The sequence below is a fragment of the Ammodytes marinus genome, assembly GCF_949987685.1.
Source record: "Ammodytes marinus genome assembly, chromosome: 6".
NCBI classification, from domain to species: domain Eukaryota; kingdom Metazoa; phylum Chordata; class Actinopteri; order Uranoscopiformes; family Ammodytidae; genus Ammodytes; species Ammodytes marinus.
The window spans coordinates 7599275-7619584 of record NC_137235.1 but is presented as its reverse complement, the minus strand read 5'-3'; the positions used below and the strand labels follow the sequence as shown (position 1 = coordinate 7619584).

General features: G+C 41.0%; 1 protein-coding gene across 1 annotated transcript in view; it reads right to left on the bottom strand.

Annotated features, from left to right (window-relative positions):
• Positions 1 to 2562: 2562 nt before the first annotated feature.
• Positions 2563 to 20310, bottom strand: part of sorbs2a (sorbin and SH3 domain containing 2a) — a 50022-nt gene continuing 32274 nt past the window's right edge. Inside the window, exons 13-25 of the mRNA XM_080029365.1 lie at positions 19147 to 19218; positions 17151 to 17207; positions 16297 to 16346; positions 15226 to 15392; positions 13077 to 14900; positions 11892 to 11971; positions 11505 to 11602; positions 10684 to 10798; positions 10429 to 10560; positions 10028 to 10222; positions 5825 to 5862; positions 5011 to 5117; positions 2563 to 4278 (exon numbers count right to left, since the gene is read on the bottom strand). Coding sequence (XP_079885491.1) covers positions 4217 to 4278; positions 5011 to 5117; positions 5825 to 5862; positions 10028 to 10222; positions 10429 to 10560; positions 10684 to 10798; positions 11505 to 11602; positions 11892 to 11971; positions 13077 to 14900; positions 15226 to 15392; positions 16297 to 16346; positions 17151 to 17207; positions 19147 to 19218 — 2997 coding nt within the window. The 3' untranslated portion in view covers positions 2563 to 4216. The remainder of the gene's footprint in view (positions 4279 to 5010; positions 5118 to 5824; positions 5863 to 10027; positions 10223 to 10428; positions 10561 to 10683; positions 10799 to 11504; positions 11603 to 11891; positions 11972 to 13076; positions 14901 to 15225; positions 15393 to 16296; positions 16347 to 17150; positions 17208 to 19146; positions 19219 to 20310) is intronic.

The window sequence follows — 20310 nt, the reverse complement described above, 5'->3', positions numbered from 1 at the left end:
CCTCCTACTGAAATCCAGTGTTTTGGCTTTACAGTCTGACATTACCTACATGGACACTTGCAGACAGAGTGGGGATGTTAACCAGTCCCAGTCCCCCCCCCCCCCCCCCCCCCCGATGTCTCCTCATCCCTCAGCAGCCCACAGTCTGGCTGGCCTCCTCTCGCTCTGGTTGACGGGTCTTGCTGCTCCTGTCCTTATTTGGTGTGGAGGCACAGCTCCACTTGGAGGCCCTAGAGGTCCAACAGGCACATTCCAGCCACTATTGATCTGGATGGGACCCAGGACTCTCACCCCTGAGCTTGCTAGCGGTCCAGTTCAACACAACATCTCTATATTTTTGTGTGTATATCAGAAAAATGGGCTTGTTTTGAAATGATCCAGCCAGCTGTGAGATATTTTCTCTCTGGTTGCCACATGCCCTTCATGTCTGCATTATATCCAATAGGGCCAAGAAAAACACACCAAAGGTTTTACTAGAGAACTCTCACAACAAACTGGGAGAAAGGCTTGTTTGTCTAAGTCATCACTGATGGGCTTTTTGCTGAGAGGGCATGTTTCCATCTTGTAAATAAACAAAAGTAGCACTGGAAAGAGTTGAGCAAATCAAGAATACTAAAAAAGCCTCAGCTGCTTAGAGCATAGAAAATCTCCTTGCAAGCATTCTAAAGTGAACAAGATTAATGGTTTGTTTCTGCAGTCCCCATGACAGTGTAACTCTCTGACAAATAAGGAAAGTTGATGGTGAACTATTGTGCACTGAGTTCCCTATTCTCTGTCATTAATTCACACTTGTAACAAAAGCAAGCTGAATAAAAGAAAACTGGTCTTAATACATGGACAAGGTTCTGTAAATGGGTAAATAAACAAAATGGCTCTGACCACCATATCTAGCAACAATGCTATCGATAAAGGCCAATCGCTATGAAAATACAGGAAGCATTTGTTTTTTAGCAGTACTTTAGCAATCGTGACAAAAAGCCTGGCAATATTTAAATAGGTGTTCAAGCCAAATATTTATCAAAGCCAGTGTAAAAGCCGATCAGTAGCTTAGCCCATGTTGATAGGATTGTTTTTAGGTATGTGGGTTGGTCAGAGCCCCTTTGTTTACATACCCATTTACAGAGCCTAGGCTGCGTATTAATACCAGAGTTTTTTCTCCAGCGCACAAGGGGGAGATAATGTATAGACTGATTTTGACAACAAGCTTTCTCCAGAATAGCTGAATCAACCTTTAAAGACCCTCTCTGGTTAAAAGAGTATATCACATGCAACCGTCCTCAAGGATGATGTCAAAGGGTACCGACACAGCCTGGAGTGCACTTGTATATCACTGCAACAAAGTAAAAAAGAAAGAAATCAGTGCTGTGCTGCTTACAAAATTGCACAACCTTTCAAGAAATAAACTATATGTATCTATTACCCTTTTCAGCAGGAAGCAATTGGCCCAGAGCTGAGATCAGAAGGAATCATAAATTACTGAAAGGTGGACAAATTAACTTTTTGTTTTGGGCTTGTTTTGTAGACACTAAGAAAAATACATATCACTGAGCTGTTGTCAAGTTGATACTTCATAAAGGAGTCTTTTCATAAGAAACACCATGTGTCTCTATAGAGTTTTCATTGTAATCAAGCTGTTTTGTTTACAATCAACTTACTCACCAAAAGCATTGTGCATTTACAATTTCATGAAACATTTGCAAAGTATTTTTTTACGTTTTTTAAATACCTTCTCTTGAATGGCAACTTGCTGCCATTTACTGCACGTTAACGCCACCAGCTGTCAATATGTGAAATAAGGACAGAGTATGTTCATCACGTCTCCTTCGTGCTTGTAGGAAAATTGTAAAAAAGATGGTCAAGAACTATGCTGTGCACCCTTCAACACCATACATGAGTTTTCCCTTTCTGTCCTCAACAAACATAGTTGAATTTTCTGTTCAGCTGAAATGAAAAGGTAATTAGAAAATCTCATCTACCAGCTGGATTTTATTAGCAATTCAGCCCCATAAAACCGTCCAACAAATGCTAAGATATTGTAGAAATACTTAAGTCCAAGAATGTGCATTGAATTTGATATTAACATGAATAACATATAAAATGTACATTTCCATTACACGTATAACCATATCAGGGGTCAACTTCATGTCTTTAGTCCAAATCTGTTTTCAATGTTGTATCAAAGGCAGACTAGAGGTTAACTGTTGGTTTCAACGCTATTTGTGATCATGTCCTTCGCACACTCTCAAACACTTTCGTGACATTTGCTAGACTATATATTCATAAATTTTTTTTTGCATCACAGAAGAGGTTTACATATACATGGCTATTAAATTAGTGAGTTGGGTTTAAGGCAGCAATCACCAACTCCACTCACTCTACCTACAGAAACGTCAGTGTAAATACATCACTGGCTCTTAAAACAACAAATAACAGGAGAAAAAAGGCCTACATGCCTGGCTACAGTAATAACTTTGAACAAGTGTAGATTAGCACCACTGATGAAGAACATGAAGAAAGAAAGAGAGAAAAACCAAATGTGATGGTGGGTGAGAAAAAGCTGATTTTATAAAGCAAGTGGATGTTGGCCATTTTACAACTCCCATACAAAAGGCTTACAAAAATACCACAGACACACACACACAAAGTGTTCTCACACCAGCTGAAATAGTGGGTAACAGAAAGTGATGCATGATGCGTGAATAAACAAAATATATCTTAAGGTGCTTTAACAATTGTTTTGTCATCAGTGTCCATCCTATGTGAAACACGTAAAATGAGAAAAAAAAACAGGAAAAGACAAAACAGAAATCATATTCACTGAGCATGACAAGATAAGATGGAAATAGTCAATCATTCCTTATAGTATATATAACTACATGAAACAGTGACCAACTCACTCACAACAGGGTTAAAAGATGCCACCTAACTGGAGAAACTACAGTTGCATTACTGAAGTTTTTGATAAAATGTAATTTCATCCTGCCTCATCTGACTTAAATAATTCAACATAAAACATCATGACACCTGGCAAAATAATAGCCCATGACATATTGGGTTATTTGTCAATCAGCACATACCTTGATACTTTACTTAATAAAATAACATCCTTTAAATGCGGGTTTGCTGCTGTCGAAATATCTTTAAAAAAAGCAAAGTGTGTCTAAAGCGGTCTTATGACACGGTTTGACCAGCACTTCTTCTAATAAATATAATACCTAAAAGGTTGGTAACCTTTTTGCATACACTTTTCAAACATAACCAATGCGCTCTAAAGGCCCATTCATATTAACCTCGTGTGTAAAATCTGAAGTGAAATTTGATATAAAACAAACACAAAATTGTTTTAAAGGTTCATTAAAGTGCATCAATCCTAGTGTTTGGATTAAAAACCAACAAGTGTGTGTATATATATAGATCTAATGTGTTAGTTTTTGACAGCAAGTACAGTGCCAATTATTTTCCCCACTTTCTCATTTGAAATAATTGCTTAAGTGTGATTAATAATAGTGTTTCAAGACAAATATATCCCCAAATTCTTATCCACCAATCAATACCTTGGGTAACACATAACATTGATACATGCACAATCTTTCCCACATGTAAAATCCTTTTACCTGAAATCTCAGCTGCATGGCTGCAATCCTTTCAACACAGTTCGTATACAACAGACCTGCTGAAAGAACACTGTTTTTACAACACTTTCTCCACTGAATGTCTTTGGGGACATTTGTAATTGAACACTGAAATTAAAACGTAAAATGAAGTGTTTTTAAAATGTGAGATATTGCTGAAAAAGAAAAAAGGTGATTGTGGTGACCTTACTGCCATTTAACAGAAAGAACAAACTTGCTGCGGTGCTCTGTTTTCTATCATCGAGTGTTTGCAAAGTTTCTGCGATATCCGTTCCATAGCTGTCAAAAGTTGAAGGTCACTGACTTGAGCACAAAGTTTGGGTTCTTCTCCATGATAGAAAAATAAGGATAAAAAGATAAGATAAAAAAAAAAATCATTATTCTGTAGAAGTCTTCCATTAAAGATGGCTAGTTAGAGCTTAGTGTTCTTTCTGTGTGAAGCCACAAATACACGCAAACACATAAATGTGTGTTGGGTCTTGGGGGACCAGCGTGGGGGATTGGTGTCCTGCGGATGCTGTGCAGAGGGCGATGAAGGTGTCACAAAAAGGGGCGGGGCCAGAGGGGAGAGTCCGGAATCATCATTATAGCTGCTTCACGTAGTTTCCCGGGAAGGTTCCAAACAACTTGTTCCTTCGAGAAGTCCCTTTAAAAACAAAGAGCGGTAAAATGAAAGCGTCAGTCCTAGAGAGTGGAACTTGGCAGTAGAAGTAGCTAATTCAAAAATTCAGCTCACGGCTGTCTGGAAATCAGCCAAACCTGGAGATAAAACTCACATGAAACATCTTTAGGGGTCAAAGTTTTTCGTGAAAGAACGTAAAGATTATAATGGCAAACAGCTTCTCAGGGCCATCAGAAGTCAACTGTGCTCAGCTCTGCAGCATCATCTTGACTGTATTAAAACAACAGTCACATAAGTATGTGTTGGGATCACAGTGCCATCAAATTATTTCAGTATGTTCATTTTTTTAGAAGTATCTGAACACATTGCAAAACAGACTATCATACGTGTATAGACACAGTTACACAGTCTACATACTTTTTTTTGCATGAATACAACTTTGTGGAATAACTCAGATCATGTTTTGTATTTCATTATACAGAGAGGTGCTGCTATTATTTTGTCCACCTAATGAACAGAAACACCTTTCTGTATAATGCAGTAACAACACAACAAACTACATCCTCCAAGATATTAAAAAATAACTTAGAGGAGACACTGAACCCAAATGATTTTCTTTCCTGCTCTCTGTTGTCCTCCCTAATTATATTTAAGTCCATCACTTCTACAACTCTTGCTTTTCCAAACTAACAAAATAAGGACATATCAACTAAAACACTTTTACAAAAAAATCAACCCTGTTTTCCCTCCTCTTACCGACAAACCAGCCATCATCACACTTCTCCATTACGTCCACAATGTCGCCCTCCTTCAGCTCCAACTCGTCCTCATTGCGAGGCATGTAGTTGTACACGGACTGGTACCTGTGTTAGAAAAGCTGATGGTGAATTGACACCTCACTGACCTCAGTAATGTTGCTTTTTCTGTTACAGTATGTGTACAATGATCACCTTCTCTGTGTTGTAGTTTTTTTACGTATTTTACAGTGTTTAAAGCTACAGTGCATAACCTTTTCAAATAAATCAAAGTCTGTTACATTCAAGACGTTGCCAAGTGAGTTGACACAAAGTAGATTAAGCTAATGAGCGCCGCAAAACTCTATTTCTCAGTATGGCAATATTTACAAACAGTTGTTGTCCAGCAACATTGGCGCGCAGGAGCTCAGACGGACAGGAAATGATGCGTATGACGTCACGACTGAGAAACAATAACCGCAGCGTTACACTTTGGAGACAAAGAGGACTGCCACAACAGGTGAAGGCATGGCTGCAAAGCCCAAGCACCCACAAAGTGTTTCAGTTTTGATTCTACAGCTAAGAAACAGCCTGGATGCAGAGCAGAATATACAATCCAACAGTGTTGTTCTACTTACTCAGTATCCGTTATGGGGCGACATAGGTTGTGCACTATAGCTTTAAACGTTATACCAATAAGGCTTCAACAAGTATTTATTGATTACAATAACTGCAGTCATATTATATCTGTTGATAAGCTAACATTTTAGCATGAAAACACATAGCATTTTCCTGGATAACAGCTTATCAGTAGAGTAATAACAAACATGACTTACGGGTCTCCTCCGCCCTGGAGTGCATCCTGTACTAATCGCTGTGACAAAGACAGAAACACACGGACAGACAAAAGTCAAAATGGGGTATAAGTTAGGCTTTTGTTTATGGGTTCAGGAGGTTGAATTGAAAGTTTTAGTCAGGAATAATTTATGGTTTAATGCCCAGAGTTTTGACCAATTCCTTTGAAACAAACATGAATAGAATAACCAACTAAACACCTAGGCCCAAATCTAGTGATTGAGCAGAAAAACTAAAAATTTTCAATTTCTGAAAAGTAAATTACACTGTATTTGAAAAACTGCGTACTTTGGTATGCATGCTTAAGAATAAGTGGTTTTGGCTATTTCTAAAGATTTCCTTCCTACACAGAGACAAGAGAACAAAGAGCATGGTTGAATGAAGACATGCCCCCTACCCTTCGACCTCTAACGGAGGACAGGTATGACCTCTTGGACAAGATGGGGCTACGAGGAGGTTTACCACCAACAACTGGATCCTGCTTAACAGGCAGAAAGACCATACAACACACTGATAATCTTTAACAATGAACCAGCCAGCAGACTTCACTATGAGCTCAACACACAAGCACCAAGTCTAATAACATGCTGTGAAATATCAACATGCCCATGACAGTTTAACTCCTTTTAAACACACCGCTGCAAAACAAACAGAATGAAACACACACTCATTCCAGATTATGCCTGCTCTCCAATAATCATTACCATAGTACAGGCATGATAAATCATGAAGGTGTAAAACATGATGTAGTAAATTCAACTATATCGGCAATGATTTCCATATCTATTAATCTCTTGACACATTTTGATTAACAGTTTAGTCCATTGAAATAAAGGTCCAAAAATAGTGAACTGTAGAGCCAATGTAATTACATTAACATTTACAGTCCAAAATCTATAGATTGTCAATGATATAAACATATTATTACACGGAACTGACACATGCTGTGTTCTGATTGATCAACCACAGCATTCTACAGTCCGTTATTTCTCGACGATGTGCGCTGTGAAGGATAACTCACCGTTACTATGGGCCTACGGACATTGTTCTGATCAATCACGCTATCAATCTGCTGATAGACGTCTACAAACAGTTACGTATTCAAAAATTACACTGCTTCAAAAAACAACGCAATACTTTTTCAACATGACTTTGAATGTATGTCGAGAGTCTGAGAAGACTCCAGTCAAGACGAAGTGAGTAAGTTTGGCCAGAGTTACATAGTCCTGCTATGGAGCCATAAGCAACAAAAGTATTTGTAAATCATCAAAACCAAACTTAAAACAATATTTTGTTTTATTTTAGTTAGTAGCCGTGTAATAAGCAGGATTAATGTATAGCGAAATGCGTTTGTGCTGGTTCACCTTGTCGGCACCATTCACTATACATGATCCTTTACGTAAAGCATCAAATAGTACATTTCTTGCATCAAAGACATATGACGATTAATCATATTTTAAAATGTTGCTTTTAAAACACATCAACTGCAGTCTCAAGCTTTACTAAGGTCAACAACACAAACGTTAGAGAAGGGTATTATTGGATGAGTTGTTGTCATATTCCTTGGCACCACAAACATGATCTAAGTCAAGGCCATCATCTCCACATTACGGCTTTACCTTGACCTTGGGAGACCTACGTCCTGGATGGGGCAGAGTGGGGGGAGAGCGTGGCAGGGCGAGGGGAGGCGAGGCGGGTTTAGGGGGAGAGAATACAGGCGGGGGGACGGGCGACGACACCGACTCGGGACAGGACGTGGGCGGATGAGGATGACAGAGAGAGCTTGAGACAGCGCTCTGTGTAGGAACCTCCGGCGAGGGTTGGGAGGGGTGGAGGGGAGTGGGGGAGGGATGGAGGGGAGGGGGGGAGGGGGGCGGAGAGTGGAAGACTGGAGGTGGTGGTGATGTCATGAGGCGATGAAGCGACGGGGGCCGAGGCGAGGCAGGGGGAGAGGGAGGGAGGGTGGGACGATGCTGAGGCCGGGAGACAGACGAAGAAGAAATAGTGAAAGGAGTGGAAGAAGAAGGAGTAGAATAAGTAATAGAAGAAGAAGGAGTATAAAAGGTAGAAGAAGAAGAAGAAGAAGAAAGAGTAGAAGGGGGCGGTAACGAGGGCACGGCTTCTGGTATGGAGGGTGAAGGTGAGGGCAGGCCGAGGTGAGGAAGCTGTGTCGTAGTGGAAGGACAGACATCAGCCTATGGAAGGTATTGACAAACACATCAACGCTGAAGCTGAAGCTGAAGCTGAATCTGAATCAAAGAACCTATATGCTGAGGAAGTTCAATACTCCTTTAATAGTATACTTCACGGAGCCCTGGGAGAGACGTGGAGGGAAATATTGGAAGATTAAAACAATAAAATAAATCATCAACCATTTTTTTGGAGTTCTTCTAAGAAAACTTTAGCATGATCTTTAAAATATTCAGCTTGTGTCCTACCAATTTCAACAATAAAAAGTGATCAGACCACATTGCTTAACCTTGTTAGGAAAAAACTAGATGCTGGCAAAAACTGCATGCTGTAAACTGGTGATATTGTAAGTTAAGATTGCAGGACTCAGAACCTGGAGCAGCTAAATGGATTTTCAACCATCATTAATATGATACATTACACTCATGCTTCAAGTTTCTTGATTATTCAGTTGTTTGGTTATAAACAGGAACATATTGCTTCGCTGTAAATTCCCATCCCAAGTGGCAAGGTGAGAAAAGTAGATTAACCATGGGGTCAAACCCAAAAGTCATTCCTAAAATTTGAATTATTTCCCTCCATCTCCTTTCAAGGTTGTGTTATTTTCCAAAACTCAACAGCTCACACCATGCTCTACCTGTGGACTGAGTCTCTCAATAAAACCTGCAGCATCCTCCTCTGTGTCCTCTATAGTTTCATCCTCTTCCTGGATGAACAACTCAGTAAATCCCCATTCTTTTAGCGATGGTGATCTCTGAGACTCCACTGGTGTCTCACTTTCTGACTGCCCTCCCAAAGTGATGGAAAGTGGCTCCATCGTCACAGGCTTGTGAAACTGCACCTCTAAGCGAACGCTGCCTGCCGAGTCACTGGCTGGAGTGACCGCTGCCGTTTTCACTGACGGCTCTTCTGTCTTTATTTCAAATAATCTCTGTGATTCATGTGTTAGTGTCGCTGGTGGAACGTCTACCAGAGCCAACCGTGAATGTTCAGCATCGTCTTTACTGCCACAATCATCAAGAATCATTGACAACAGCTCGTCATAAGGGTCTTTTACTCGCAGCTCAATTTCAGGGCTTTTGGTGCGAACATTTAACTGGTGATGACACAGAAGAACCTGTGTGGGTGAGTGTATTGGCTCTGGCACTATGCAGGACAAAACCTTGGGCTTAGAAACGTGTAACATTTGGCCTAATTCTTTGCCTATGTTGTATTGCGCTAAAGAGTCGGACAGTGGAGAGGTAAATGAAGAATGAAGAAGAGGGGGGAGAGAAGGAGGAGGTGGAGGAAGTTGGGAAAAAGGCAGGGAAGCTGGGGCGTGACCTGAACTATGTCTCCCTTCTTTAATAGGAGGAGTTCTGGAAAACATCCGTGGTGGTAAACCGAAGCCTCTTTGTGACGGTGCAGGTGAGTGTGCTTTAGGCTCCTGGGCCTTCAGGAAAGGTGCCAGGTCAGTGGGTAGAGGGGGCGGTGTGGGGGGCACTGGGACGGCTGTGAGGAAGCAAGGTGGAGTGGAATCTGGTTGGTCCATTGTGAGGGACAGCCACTCGTCGGTGATAGATTGCAGGTCAGGACTTCTCAGTGGGGGGAGAGGGAAGGGGAGGTCATGAGCAGTGGAGGATGGAGGTAGATGGTAGAAAGGCTCCATGAGGGTAAAGTGAAAAGGAAGGGACAGTGTAATTTATACAACTGGTACAGAGGAGTTAACACCTAAACACAGCTTTAAAGCTGTATTCATTATTCATATAAAAATATCCAAACAAACCATTTTAATGAACTGGAGCTAGTTTACATTGTGAGGATATTACGTGTGTGTTGGCATTTGTGATGTTGGTTAAATGAAATGAAAATGAAAAGCACCAAATTATAATTCAATTAAGATATAAAGCAGATCCAAGCACTATCTTGTTTGAGCTATTATCATCTATTTTGTAACTCGTATCGTATTGGTTTATTATATTTGGTTGAGAAAAATGCTGCGGTGATTCCCCTACCTTGACAGGTGTGGAACTTGGTGTCCTGTTGCCAGGGTAACCATGTGGGTCTATGTGTTGGGCGGAGATTTTGGATGGAGAGCGCTTGATGATGTCAATGTATGACACAGGAAAGATGCCCTGTTTCGTTGTGCCTGGGATCTTCCCCTCGTACCAGTTCTGGTCCACCTGCCTTATCACGTTCACTCTCTCACCCTACACACACAGACACACAATATGCACACAATATTCTAACTGCAGTATAGCACTGTTGTAATGGATGGAACTTTTTGATAACTTGTCTCACCAAAATGTGTCCAGTAGACATATTTAAAGTTCCTCACGAAAAGCAGTGTTTCAACCCACATACATTATTACATTGCTCTAGCTTTCCATTGACACACATACAACAAACAGGCTACCTTTCTGAGCGACAGCTCCACGTTAGTATCAGCATTGAAGTTGTAGCGAGCTACAGCCTCTCCGATCTCTCTGACATGTGCTGGCGGAGGAGGACGAGTCGGCTGCTGCTGCTTCTCTGAGGACGGCATCTTCTGTTAATGTGTGAATGTGTGTTGAGAGAGGGAGAGACATTAGATAAGACACAGTACATATGACAGAAAAGAAAATACTGCACTTCTACAGGTCTCATATACAGTTATCAGCTGCAGACTTACTTCTACATATGACATGGGGAATATCCCAACCCGTCCGCGGTGCTCTCCTTCGTACCAGTTGTTGTCTATTTGCCGGATGATGTTCACCGCATCGCCCTTCTTAAATGTCAGCTCCCTGCAACACATTTATGTCACTAAAGTGCCGGCACACAGACTCATCCTATACAGCTAATTTCAGTTATCGGTTATAGAACATTAGCCACTGAAGCAGGATGGAATGAGATCAAGATTTCAGTAGTAATCAGCTTTATTCATGCATTACAAGGCTTGTAAGAGCCCACAATATAACAACTACCCAAAATGTAATTAACATGTAAGTAACAACTTATCTCATTTGGGGTCAGTCATTACATTATGGAGCAAGCAAAATATTTTTTGGGGGGGGCTTTTACATTGAAGTATCACCGCTTAAATCCATAAATCACTAATGTAATTATTAAACTATTAGGATAATTTGTTTTTGCGTGCTTCATAATGTTACTATATCAGACCCAAAATGTAATACATTTTTACATTATGGGCAAAAAGTAATTACGTTTTGGGCTCAGCATTTTGTTACATTATCGACCAGTTATAACATTTTCAGATCGTAGTTAGATTTTGTGCTCTTACAAGGCTGTATTAAATAAATCAGTTAAAGCCATCCAGATGTGACAATGAAGTTGTCTGCGAAAGCAAAAGAAACTTGATGCAAGAGGTGCTTAAGAATCTGATATCGAAACAATGAATGCAATGAGTAGAGATGCGTTGCGTTGCAGTTAGCATTTCATGCTTTAAAGCTCGGCGTCCTTGTGCTTGCACTGGTCATTTACTGTACTCACTTTGCGGATTGTGCCTTAAAATCATAAATGGCTCTTGCAGGCTGTTTCTGATGGAGGAGAGAGAACAGAATAAGTTGTGTCATCTGTTTATGGGAGACCTAGGAGATGAGAGTGAGAGAAAGAAAGCCGGCAAGCATTACCAGGCAAAACCTAAAATATATCTTTCTGTGAGAAAAATAAACAAAACTGTGCTGTGGTACTGTGAAGCTGAAGACATATACAGATTGGCCTGAGGTTCAATCTGATATATTTTAATAGTGCCAACCAATTGTCACACATTGTTTAAGTGTGCCTTAGGTGCAAGATTAAAAAAAAAAAAGAAAAAAGAAAAAGCATTCATTATTAGTACTACTGAAATGCACTTTGGTGTAAGTTTGAATGTTGTACCTCTCTGTCCGGAGTAGGTCTTCTACTCTGAGAGGTGTGGCGTCCATCCATGGTAGAATAATTTCTGGAAACATCCTGGTCTGTGATTAGCAGAGACACATGAAAAAGGTCAAGGGAGTAGCCAGACTAATCCCAATCATGTCACATGCATGCTCCAAGTACAAAAACATGCTTTGGGAAAGTACTGAATGAATGGTACAGTGATGACGCCATTCCAACAGGTGAATGTGTGTTTTATTTCCATTTTATAGGAAAACAAGGATATTGTGATTTCCAAAATATGACACATGCAATCAAAAAAAGAAGCTAAAACACAAAATGAAACAAGGGGGAACACAGCCCAAAATATCAAATCATTTACAAACAAACATGAACACATAAGAAAATTACTTGAGGAAAGAATGACTGTGGGATAATAATACAAGTGCATCTGGAAAACAGATAAGCAATACAACCAAAACAATAATCAAATAAATGAATACAAGAAACAAATACATTAGTTAGTCCAACCAGAATAAAATACTGTAAATTCTCAAATATTTCTTTACCTTAATGTTTTGTGTACCATTTATCTTATTTTAGTACAGTTAGAAGCCTCCCTGTTTCCATCACGACAACAACAAACCATTTCTTGCATACCGTTATGTTGCTCTGATTTTCCATTTCTAACAGATATATTTTACTCCCTCACTATACAGTATAATTCCAATCCCCTGACTTTACCATTGTTTTGGTCAGTATCAAGTTAAGTGTTAAATCACACAGTACGGCAGACTCAAGGTATGCAATGTTTCAAAAATAAAAGTATTCCAGCATTTTAAAAATCCTCCCATTTCACTGGCAGATCTTTAATGTGATGAATCAGCAGGATACACTTAGTTCCACTGACATTAGCTTAACACAAAGCTAAATAATTTCCATTATTTTCATATTGGGTTTGATTTGAGAATTTACAGTAAATGCTCTAATGTCATATAAATATATTTAAATAGGACAATGATGTATCGGTTGGCATAGGGCAACTACACAAAACATAGATGTAAATGAATGTGAATTTGTATTTTGAGCATGAATGAATAAAATAATGTGTATGTTGATGTAGAAAAAACAATGTGTAGATATGACTGGCTACATGACAAAGTAGTCACATGCATAGCTAAAGTGTGATATGTGTATTATCTCCACCTGAATAACAGAGACCATTTCCATTGCCCTGCTCTTCTCCATATTCATTATTGTTTGAGGTGTCTGAGAGGCGTCCATAACAGGCACTGATTGGTGACTGTAGCCGTGGTGACTGTAACCGTGGTGTTGGGGGATCCACTCTGTATGAGGCATACTCAGTGGGGCTCCCATCAGGGTAGAAAGATGCAGAGGAGTGACCACCGTGGCCCCCATACAAACAGCCCCTCCTCCCACGCAATGAGGAACTTCGTTCAGGCACATTCGGGAGCAGTTCAGCCAGTATTCTCTTCAGGATGCTTTCATCAGGTGCCCTAGTTCCTCTGTGGCCTCTTTCTGCTTGAATGTGCTCATATATGTCTCTTAAAGCGGCATCTAGTGCTTCATAAATGGCCTGTTTGGACTTGGGTCTGCTACCTCTATCTCCGCTGCTTCTTCTAGAGGTAGGCGGTGAGCCCTTTTTCCTGCGGAAAGGCACTGGGCTGACCAGGAAGGCCAGCTTGGACATGGCCTGCTGGGACTGTGAGCTCTGAATTTGGGCATGGCTGCTGCGGCTCGGCTTTGAAGGTCTCTGGGGTTCCTGGCGTGCTTGTTCTCGCTCATGGCGAAGCATGGTGGTGAGACGGGTATAAGAGGCGGGGCAGCGGCCTTTGCAGGTGCTGATGAGGTGGCGGTGTTGGAAACCCTGGCTCTGGCCAACACTCTGGTGACCAGGGTGATGGTGGTGGTGATGACGGACGTGGTGATGGTGGGCGGAAGAGCCATACAAGCTTTCAGAGGAGGTTAGTGAGCAGTGGTCAATATCACTTTCACTGCAAAATGAGGAGCCCTCCACCTGGATGAAGTCACTGAGGTCAGATGCAATAGCATCCTGTTCACTGTCAGAGTAGTCTGCATTGGCCTGTGGGCCTTGGGGAACAGGGGGAGCAGGAAAGGACCTCCCAATGCTGGGCTCCGGTCCAACCCGAGGCTGGCCCTCAGGTGGGCTACGAGGTCGATGCATGTGATCTATGGTGTGAGGTACTGTTCCACTGTTACCATTGTTGTCTTCCTCTAGTAAAGATTCTATGGAAAAACGGCGTTTGGGAAAGCTGGGTGTGAAAACACCACCACTGCTGGCTCGAGATGACGAACCACCGGGGGTAGTAGTGCCTGAAGGCACCTCATTGTCACCCAAGTTGGGCATGGATTTGGACTTCTTAATAAGGCGTTCATATTCAGTGATGCGGTTTGGCACCATATCACGGTGAACCTCCATGCCCCATGAGGGTGTCCAAGGAGCGAGGCGATGCCTATGCATGTGAGGTTGGCCCTCTAGCTCCAGGATGCGAGCACGGACCGAGCGGATGACCTCAGATGGGATGAGCTGAGCTCGGTCAATTTGGTGCATCTTACGATAGAGCTTGAGAAAGCCTGGTGAATCGTGGGCCCGTCGCCGGTGGAGACGAGGCAATGAGCGAGTGGAGGCCGATCCAGTCGAGCCTGACGGATTCCCTTCACAAACCAGTGACCCAGCACTTTCTGAGCGGATGGCATTGCGCCCCCCTGAGCCAGAATGCCCGTCATTGAGCAAGTCATCACAGCTGCGTGACTTGAGTTTGCCAGGGCGGGGCGCTACCTCCTCCACATTGCTCCATGTCCCAGAGTCCTGATGTTTTGTCTGCCAACTTTCCTTACAATAGACAGACTGCTTGGAGGAGGAGCTGCCTTCCTGGCTGCCATCCTCATGGCAAGGGATGGAGTCAGAGGAGTCAGGGGTCAGATAGGCTCGCTGATAAGGACCTGGGGAGGTCAAACTGTTTGAATACATGTTGCATGCGTCCCCACCTTTCAGATGTCCAATAAAGAGCAGCGTGGTGAAAGAGAAAAAGGAGGAAAGTATGTTAAGCAGTAATACCCAAGGTGGAAAGGATGGGTAGAGCAAGTAGAATTAGTAGAGAAAAAAAGGGAGAAAAAAGATGATTTCCTTGAAACTTCCACAAATACCAATCAAGGAAATTGACCAACCATTTGACATTGACAGACAAACGAGAAGAAATCTTTTTCTGGGGATGCGAGAAAGTACAGCACACACAAACGACAGTCGGGGCAAACTAACGGAAAATATCATTACGATAAGACACACAAGGAGAGTGTCTGTATATGTGTGTACCTTTGGCTCTGGAGGGTGAGGATGGTGAGGAACGAATGACAGATTTCTTTAGGCTGCTGCTTGGTCTGTAGGCATCCACTGGTTTAGGGGAAGTTGCAGCTCTGCTCTGAGACGGAGCATTCGCTTGAGGCTCCGACTTCCTTCTCTTCCTGTAGTCGCTGGCAGCACTGAAACGTAGTCAGACATAAAAGACAACTGCTTTCTGCACACTAAACACTTGTGAACACAGTTTACAGAAGGTTATTACATTTGGACTATGAATGTAATGTGAGAACTTTGAAGATTATACTGTATGTATAATATTCTCATGGCATCTGTACTTACAAACTCTGTTTCGATATATAAAATATAATATAGTAGTATTAAGGGAAGAGTGTTTAATAGCACTAATCACCTCAATAAACTACATGAACAAATTATAAAACATTGTTGATAAACAATATTTTTTCTTAGATTAAAGGTTGATATGTATCCAAGAACATCCTATTAAAAATAAGGCTGTTATATCTTAGTGTCTAAAAATATTATTTATATAATTTATATTATGTCTTAGTGTCAACATAGTAAACATGACTTCTTTTTCAAAATGTTAAAGAAAACAAACAATGGGTTTTCTATTCAGGACCTACATACTCAATGTCACTAACATGAATTACATGGCCTATTCATCACATCCCATTTCTGCCCTTCCTTTTCAGAGAGGAGAAAGCGACTGAATAAAGAGGCCATTGGTGAAAGGGAGTAGGACAAGGGGAGGAAGGAGGGGGGTGGAGGAATCACAGGAGGTGAAGGGCAGAATCAATAGGATTGCTGAGTTAATTTATTCTTGTGAAGCTAGTGGGAGGGAGATGCAAAGCGCCCTGCCTTTAGTGACAAATGCAAATAAAAAGACTAACTCTAATCCTTGTAAATCATCATTTATAGCAGACATAGAGGCTCTTGGTGCAAAAGGCGAGCAAGGAAGAGCAGTTTTGATGCTGTGCTGAATCACAACAAGGACCAGTGGTTTCTAGAGGATGGGGGAGAGAGAAGGGGGTGGTGCACAAGGAAATAATAGAAACAAGAGATTACCTCGCAGGTCTCTCGGGCGGCTTGTCAGCAGGAGCGATGTGAAGGGATGTCTGAAATAGGGCAGACAACAAAAGAGAAAAGTGAGCTCCGCAAGAACAAAGACTCGAGGTAGAGCAGCTCACAATGCACAGCCTGCATGCGGTTGTTGCTGTGCCACACTCAAAAGGCTCCCCCAGCGTAAGGTGCGACGGATGCTGGTTCCACATAGCACACCTGCCAGAGAAGAGGTCTACCGGCGTTACGGTGAATATTCCTTTTCCGCTCTCTCACGGGCTGCTCAGGAGGATGATGACAAAGGTGATACAGCACAGGATGTTATGAGCCGAGCAGCTCAAGGGGCAAATGTTTACCCTGCAAAATCTGGCCTGGATCGGCTGGAATGGGTCTTTGTGGCGAATTTTTTTTGGTACACTTACAAGGAAAAGCTAACCGTCAAATACAATCACACCATAATGTAGGAAACATAAAAAAGATTTCCAGTTAACTAGATTTTGAGCCAAAAAAAAAACCTACATCATAATTTTTTCTATGGAGAAAGAGGTACGCAGTGAAATAATAAATGTGCGGTGCAAACAGAAAACCAGCAGCTTTTTATACAATACAAAGCAAAGCAAATTGTTTAACATATAGTTGTGAAATGCTCTTCATCCGTCTTCACAAAGAAACATCATACTCATGTTTTTGTGGATGGCTGACATGTTGACATGAGATCAAACTGAATTTGTACTGCATTACATAACACTCATTTTAGGCAATAATATCTTTTTCTCAACAATACAGATTTTCATTCCTAAAATTGATTATAAATCGTGAGATTAACAACACTACTGGAACACTCATGAATGTGAGATTACCTCAATGCGCTGGCGAGCCGAGATGTCTGGATTATAATCCAGTCGTTTTTTAGGAGGCTTGAGCCCAAAGCAGGAGCAGTGAGCAGGAGGAGGAGGAGGAGGAGGATGAGGAAGAAGGTGAAAATGAGGTGAAGGAGGAGAAGCAGTGGTGACATCATGGGGAGAAACCAAAAAAACATGTGGAGAGAGTGACACCCGTTAGAGAATCTGAGTACCCAGAGATGGACTAGGTCACAAATGTTGCAAAAGTGCTTTGCATCTACAATGCACATGTGCACACACTCAATACACACTAACACGCTGTTTCTGACAAACATATACCTATATACGTTCATATGCACATTCTGGTGTCATCTATTGATGCGTTTTTTCCAATGCAAATCTCAAAATAGCAATATTCAAACTACAGTATGTCATTACTAAAACAAACTAGGCCAACTACATCAACCATGATTCCACACACACACACACACACACACACACACACACACACACACAATAAAATGTGCCCATGTACCACACACACATGCAGAATGTGAGAGCAAGCTGTGAAGCAGAAAGCCGAGTGAAGCATAAGCTGCAGTGTCGTGTTTGTTTTAGTCTCAAATGCTGTGATTTAGTGCTGTTTTGCAAGTGCAGATAAACTATAGTTCACTCACATGGAAAAAACATCTTGAGACAACTCAATAAACACTCAAAACACTGGACTTACTGTGAGATTCTGTCCCAGTTGGACCAGTCAGTGCATATAGGAAAACCACTATCTACACTCTACAGGCTCATTCAGTGAGGTGAAACATTCAAAATATTTCAGGTAGAAATCTCAATACACGGCCCAACATGACTCTGGGAAGCCATGTTAGCTCGAGATGTGACATTTTCACCTGAACATTTTGAATAAGCCCAAAAGATGATCACCTGATGTCATGCTCTGGCATTGGCAGAGGCATGTCCTGTGACACTTTGTCAATCAGTCAGGTTGGGGTAATTTGGTCCCAGATCTGTGGCTAGAATCAATCTCTGCCCTGAGCCACTAGGACGTAATTACCTCCTACAGCCAACAGATGGCACTAAATCATTTAGCTTAAAGATAAGAAGAGTGTTCCAGAATATAAAAAAATACTCGCAAAATGAATAAAGGCTAATAAATGGCTGAATAATTGATACATCTAGCATGTGAAAGAGGTTAAATAAACTACACAGACTCAGAATGTTATTCCTCATTATTTTCATTAGGTAACTAATGTATTGAATATACAGGTGCATCTCAAATTTTGAATATCATGGAAAAGTTTATTCAAAAAGTGAAACTTTCATAAATCTAGTTTATTACACAAACCAAAATATGTCAGTTCTTTATTTTGTTTAAATTTTGATGAATACGGCTATACAACTCATGGAATAAAAAAATGATATTACCTTAAATCAAAAAAAGGATAAATTATACAGAAATGTCGACCATCTGAAATGTATGTCTATTCTACATTAATTTTACTTTTTGTAATGCATCTTTATAAATTTGTCACTTTTTGATAAAATTACGGAAAACATTTTTACTATTCATTGAAATTCAAATGTTTGAGATGCACCTATATATCAATAAAACTATTGGTTGTTCTGTGCAGTTTGACAAAGTCAAGTCATCCATGTGCCTATGGAGCACATTGCCTTTGATCATATATTCCTGCTTATGTTTCAGAAAGATGCAATAATGAACCAACATAAATACAAATTTAAATGATAATAATTGGTGTGTGGACATGTCAGTGCCTGCTAGCCACCAGACCAAAGAACCCAGCAACGCATAGACATGACAGCCTGTCACAGAGGTGAGGGGAGGGGGGGTCACAGCACCCACAAGTACCACATGCCCAAACAACTAGCCCCACCCAATTCTATTGGTGGATACAATTTTTTTTAATGGGTGGGGTGGAGAAAGTGGGTGTATGCCTATGGCACAGTTGTGGTTGTAGGAGTAGCTACGGCCCTGACTTACCGGCCGCCCAAACTCCAGTTCGGAAAAGAACTTATACCAAGGCTCGTTCTCTAAATCTATGTCATCATAGTTCTGGGAAATCATGACAGTGACAGAGAGAAGAAGAAAGAAGAAAGGAAGTGTGGAAAGAAGTCACACACAAAGAGAGACATGGACCTCATGGTTAGGAATGGGCAAAGGTGGGCACAGGGAGATGGGCACAGGATGAAGATCAAGACTGGCTCATTGGGATGAAAGCAGTGATGCATTTACTATTGATCAAAAAAATATGTTTTCTTAACTACTTTAACTGGTTTGAAAGTTATTCTTAAACTTTAGGGAATCCAAACAATTTTTTAGGCAGAGTACAACAGTACATATCATCAGACAGTAATTAAACTTGAATACACTAAATAATCAAATTTGCACAGGCAGACAATTTCAACACCTATAAACTTTCGAATTGATTTTCATTTAAGGGAGAGTTCAGTAATTTTTAAGTAGTAAGTTACCTACTTTTACCTTATGAAGATGGCTATCAGCGAAGTCATTTAAATAAGTTTGAGGGAAACGTAGCCAAAGCAGAAGTCAGCATTATACTGTTGCAGATGCCGCTATGTATATCAATGCTTACCTAAAAACTAAATATCCATTCAATTTGTACGCTAAATTTAGGATTTTTTCACTGCTGATTTGCAGACTGATAAGCTGCACTGCACCAGCAGACAGCCTTTTATTTTTGCACTTTTTTCAAGTGTAGTTCGGCCATGTTGGTGCAGTGCAGTGTATCAGTCCGCAAATCAGTAGTAAAAGGCCCCCTCTGCAACAGTACAATGCTGACTTCTGCTACAGCGACATCTCCCTTATACCCCTTAAAATGACTGCGCTACCTGCCATCTCCATAAGGTAACGGACTTAATATGCATAAACACCTTTAAATTAATATCCATAACATTTAACAGGGCGGTGAATTCCCATGTCACTGCTTTATTCTAAGCCGTAGCACAAGTGACAGATAATGAAAATCAGCATGTTACTTTTCTAAGTGCAATCTAACACGTAACCTCATTATTCACAGCTCTGTGTAGGCTCAGTGTACAGAATACTAAATACGGTATGAGAGTGGCAGACAAAGGTAACATTCTCAACGCATCAATAAATTACTTTTCAGGAGTAGAGTGTGTT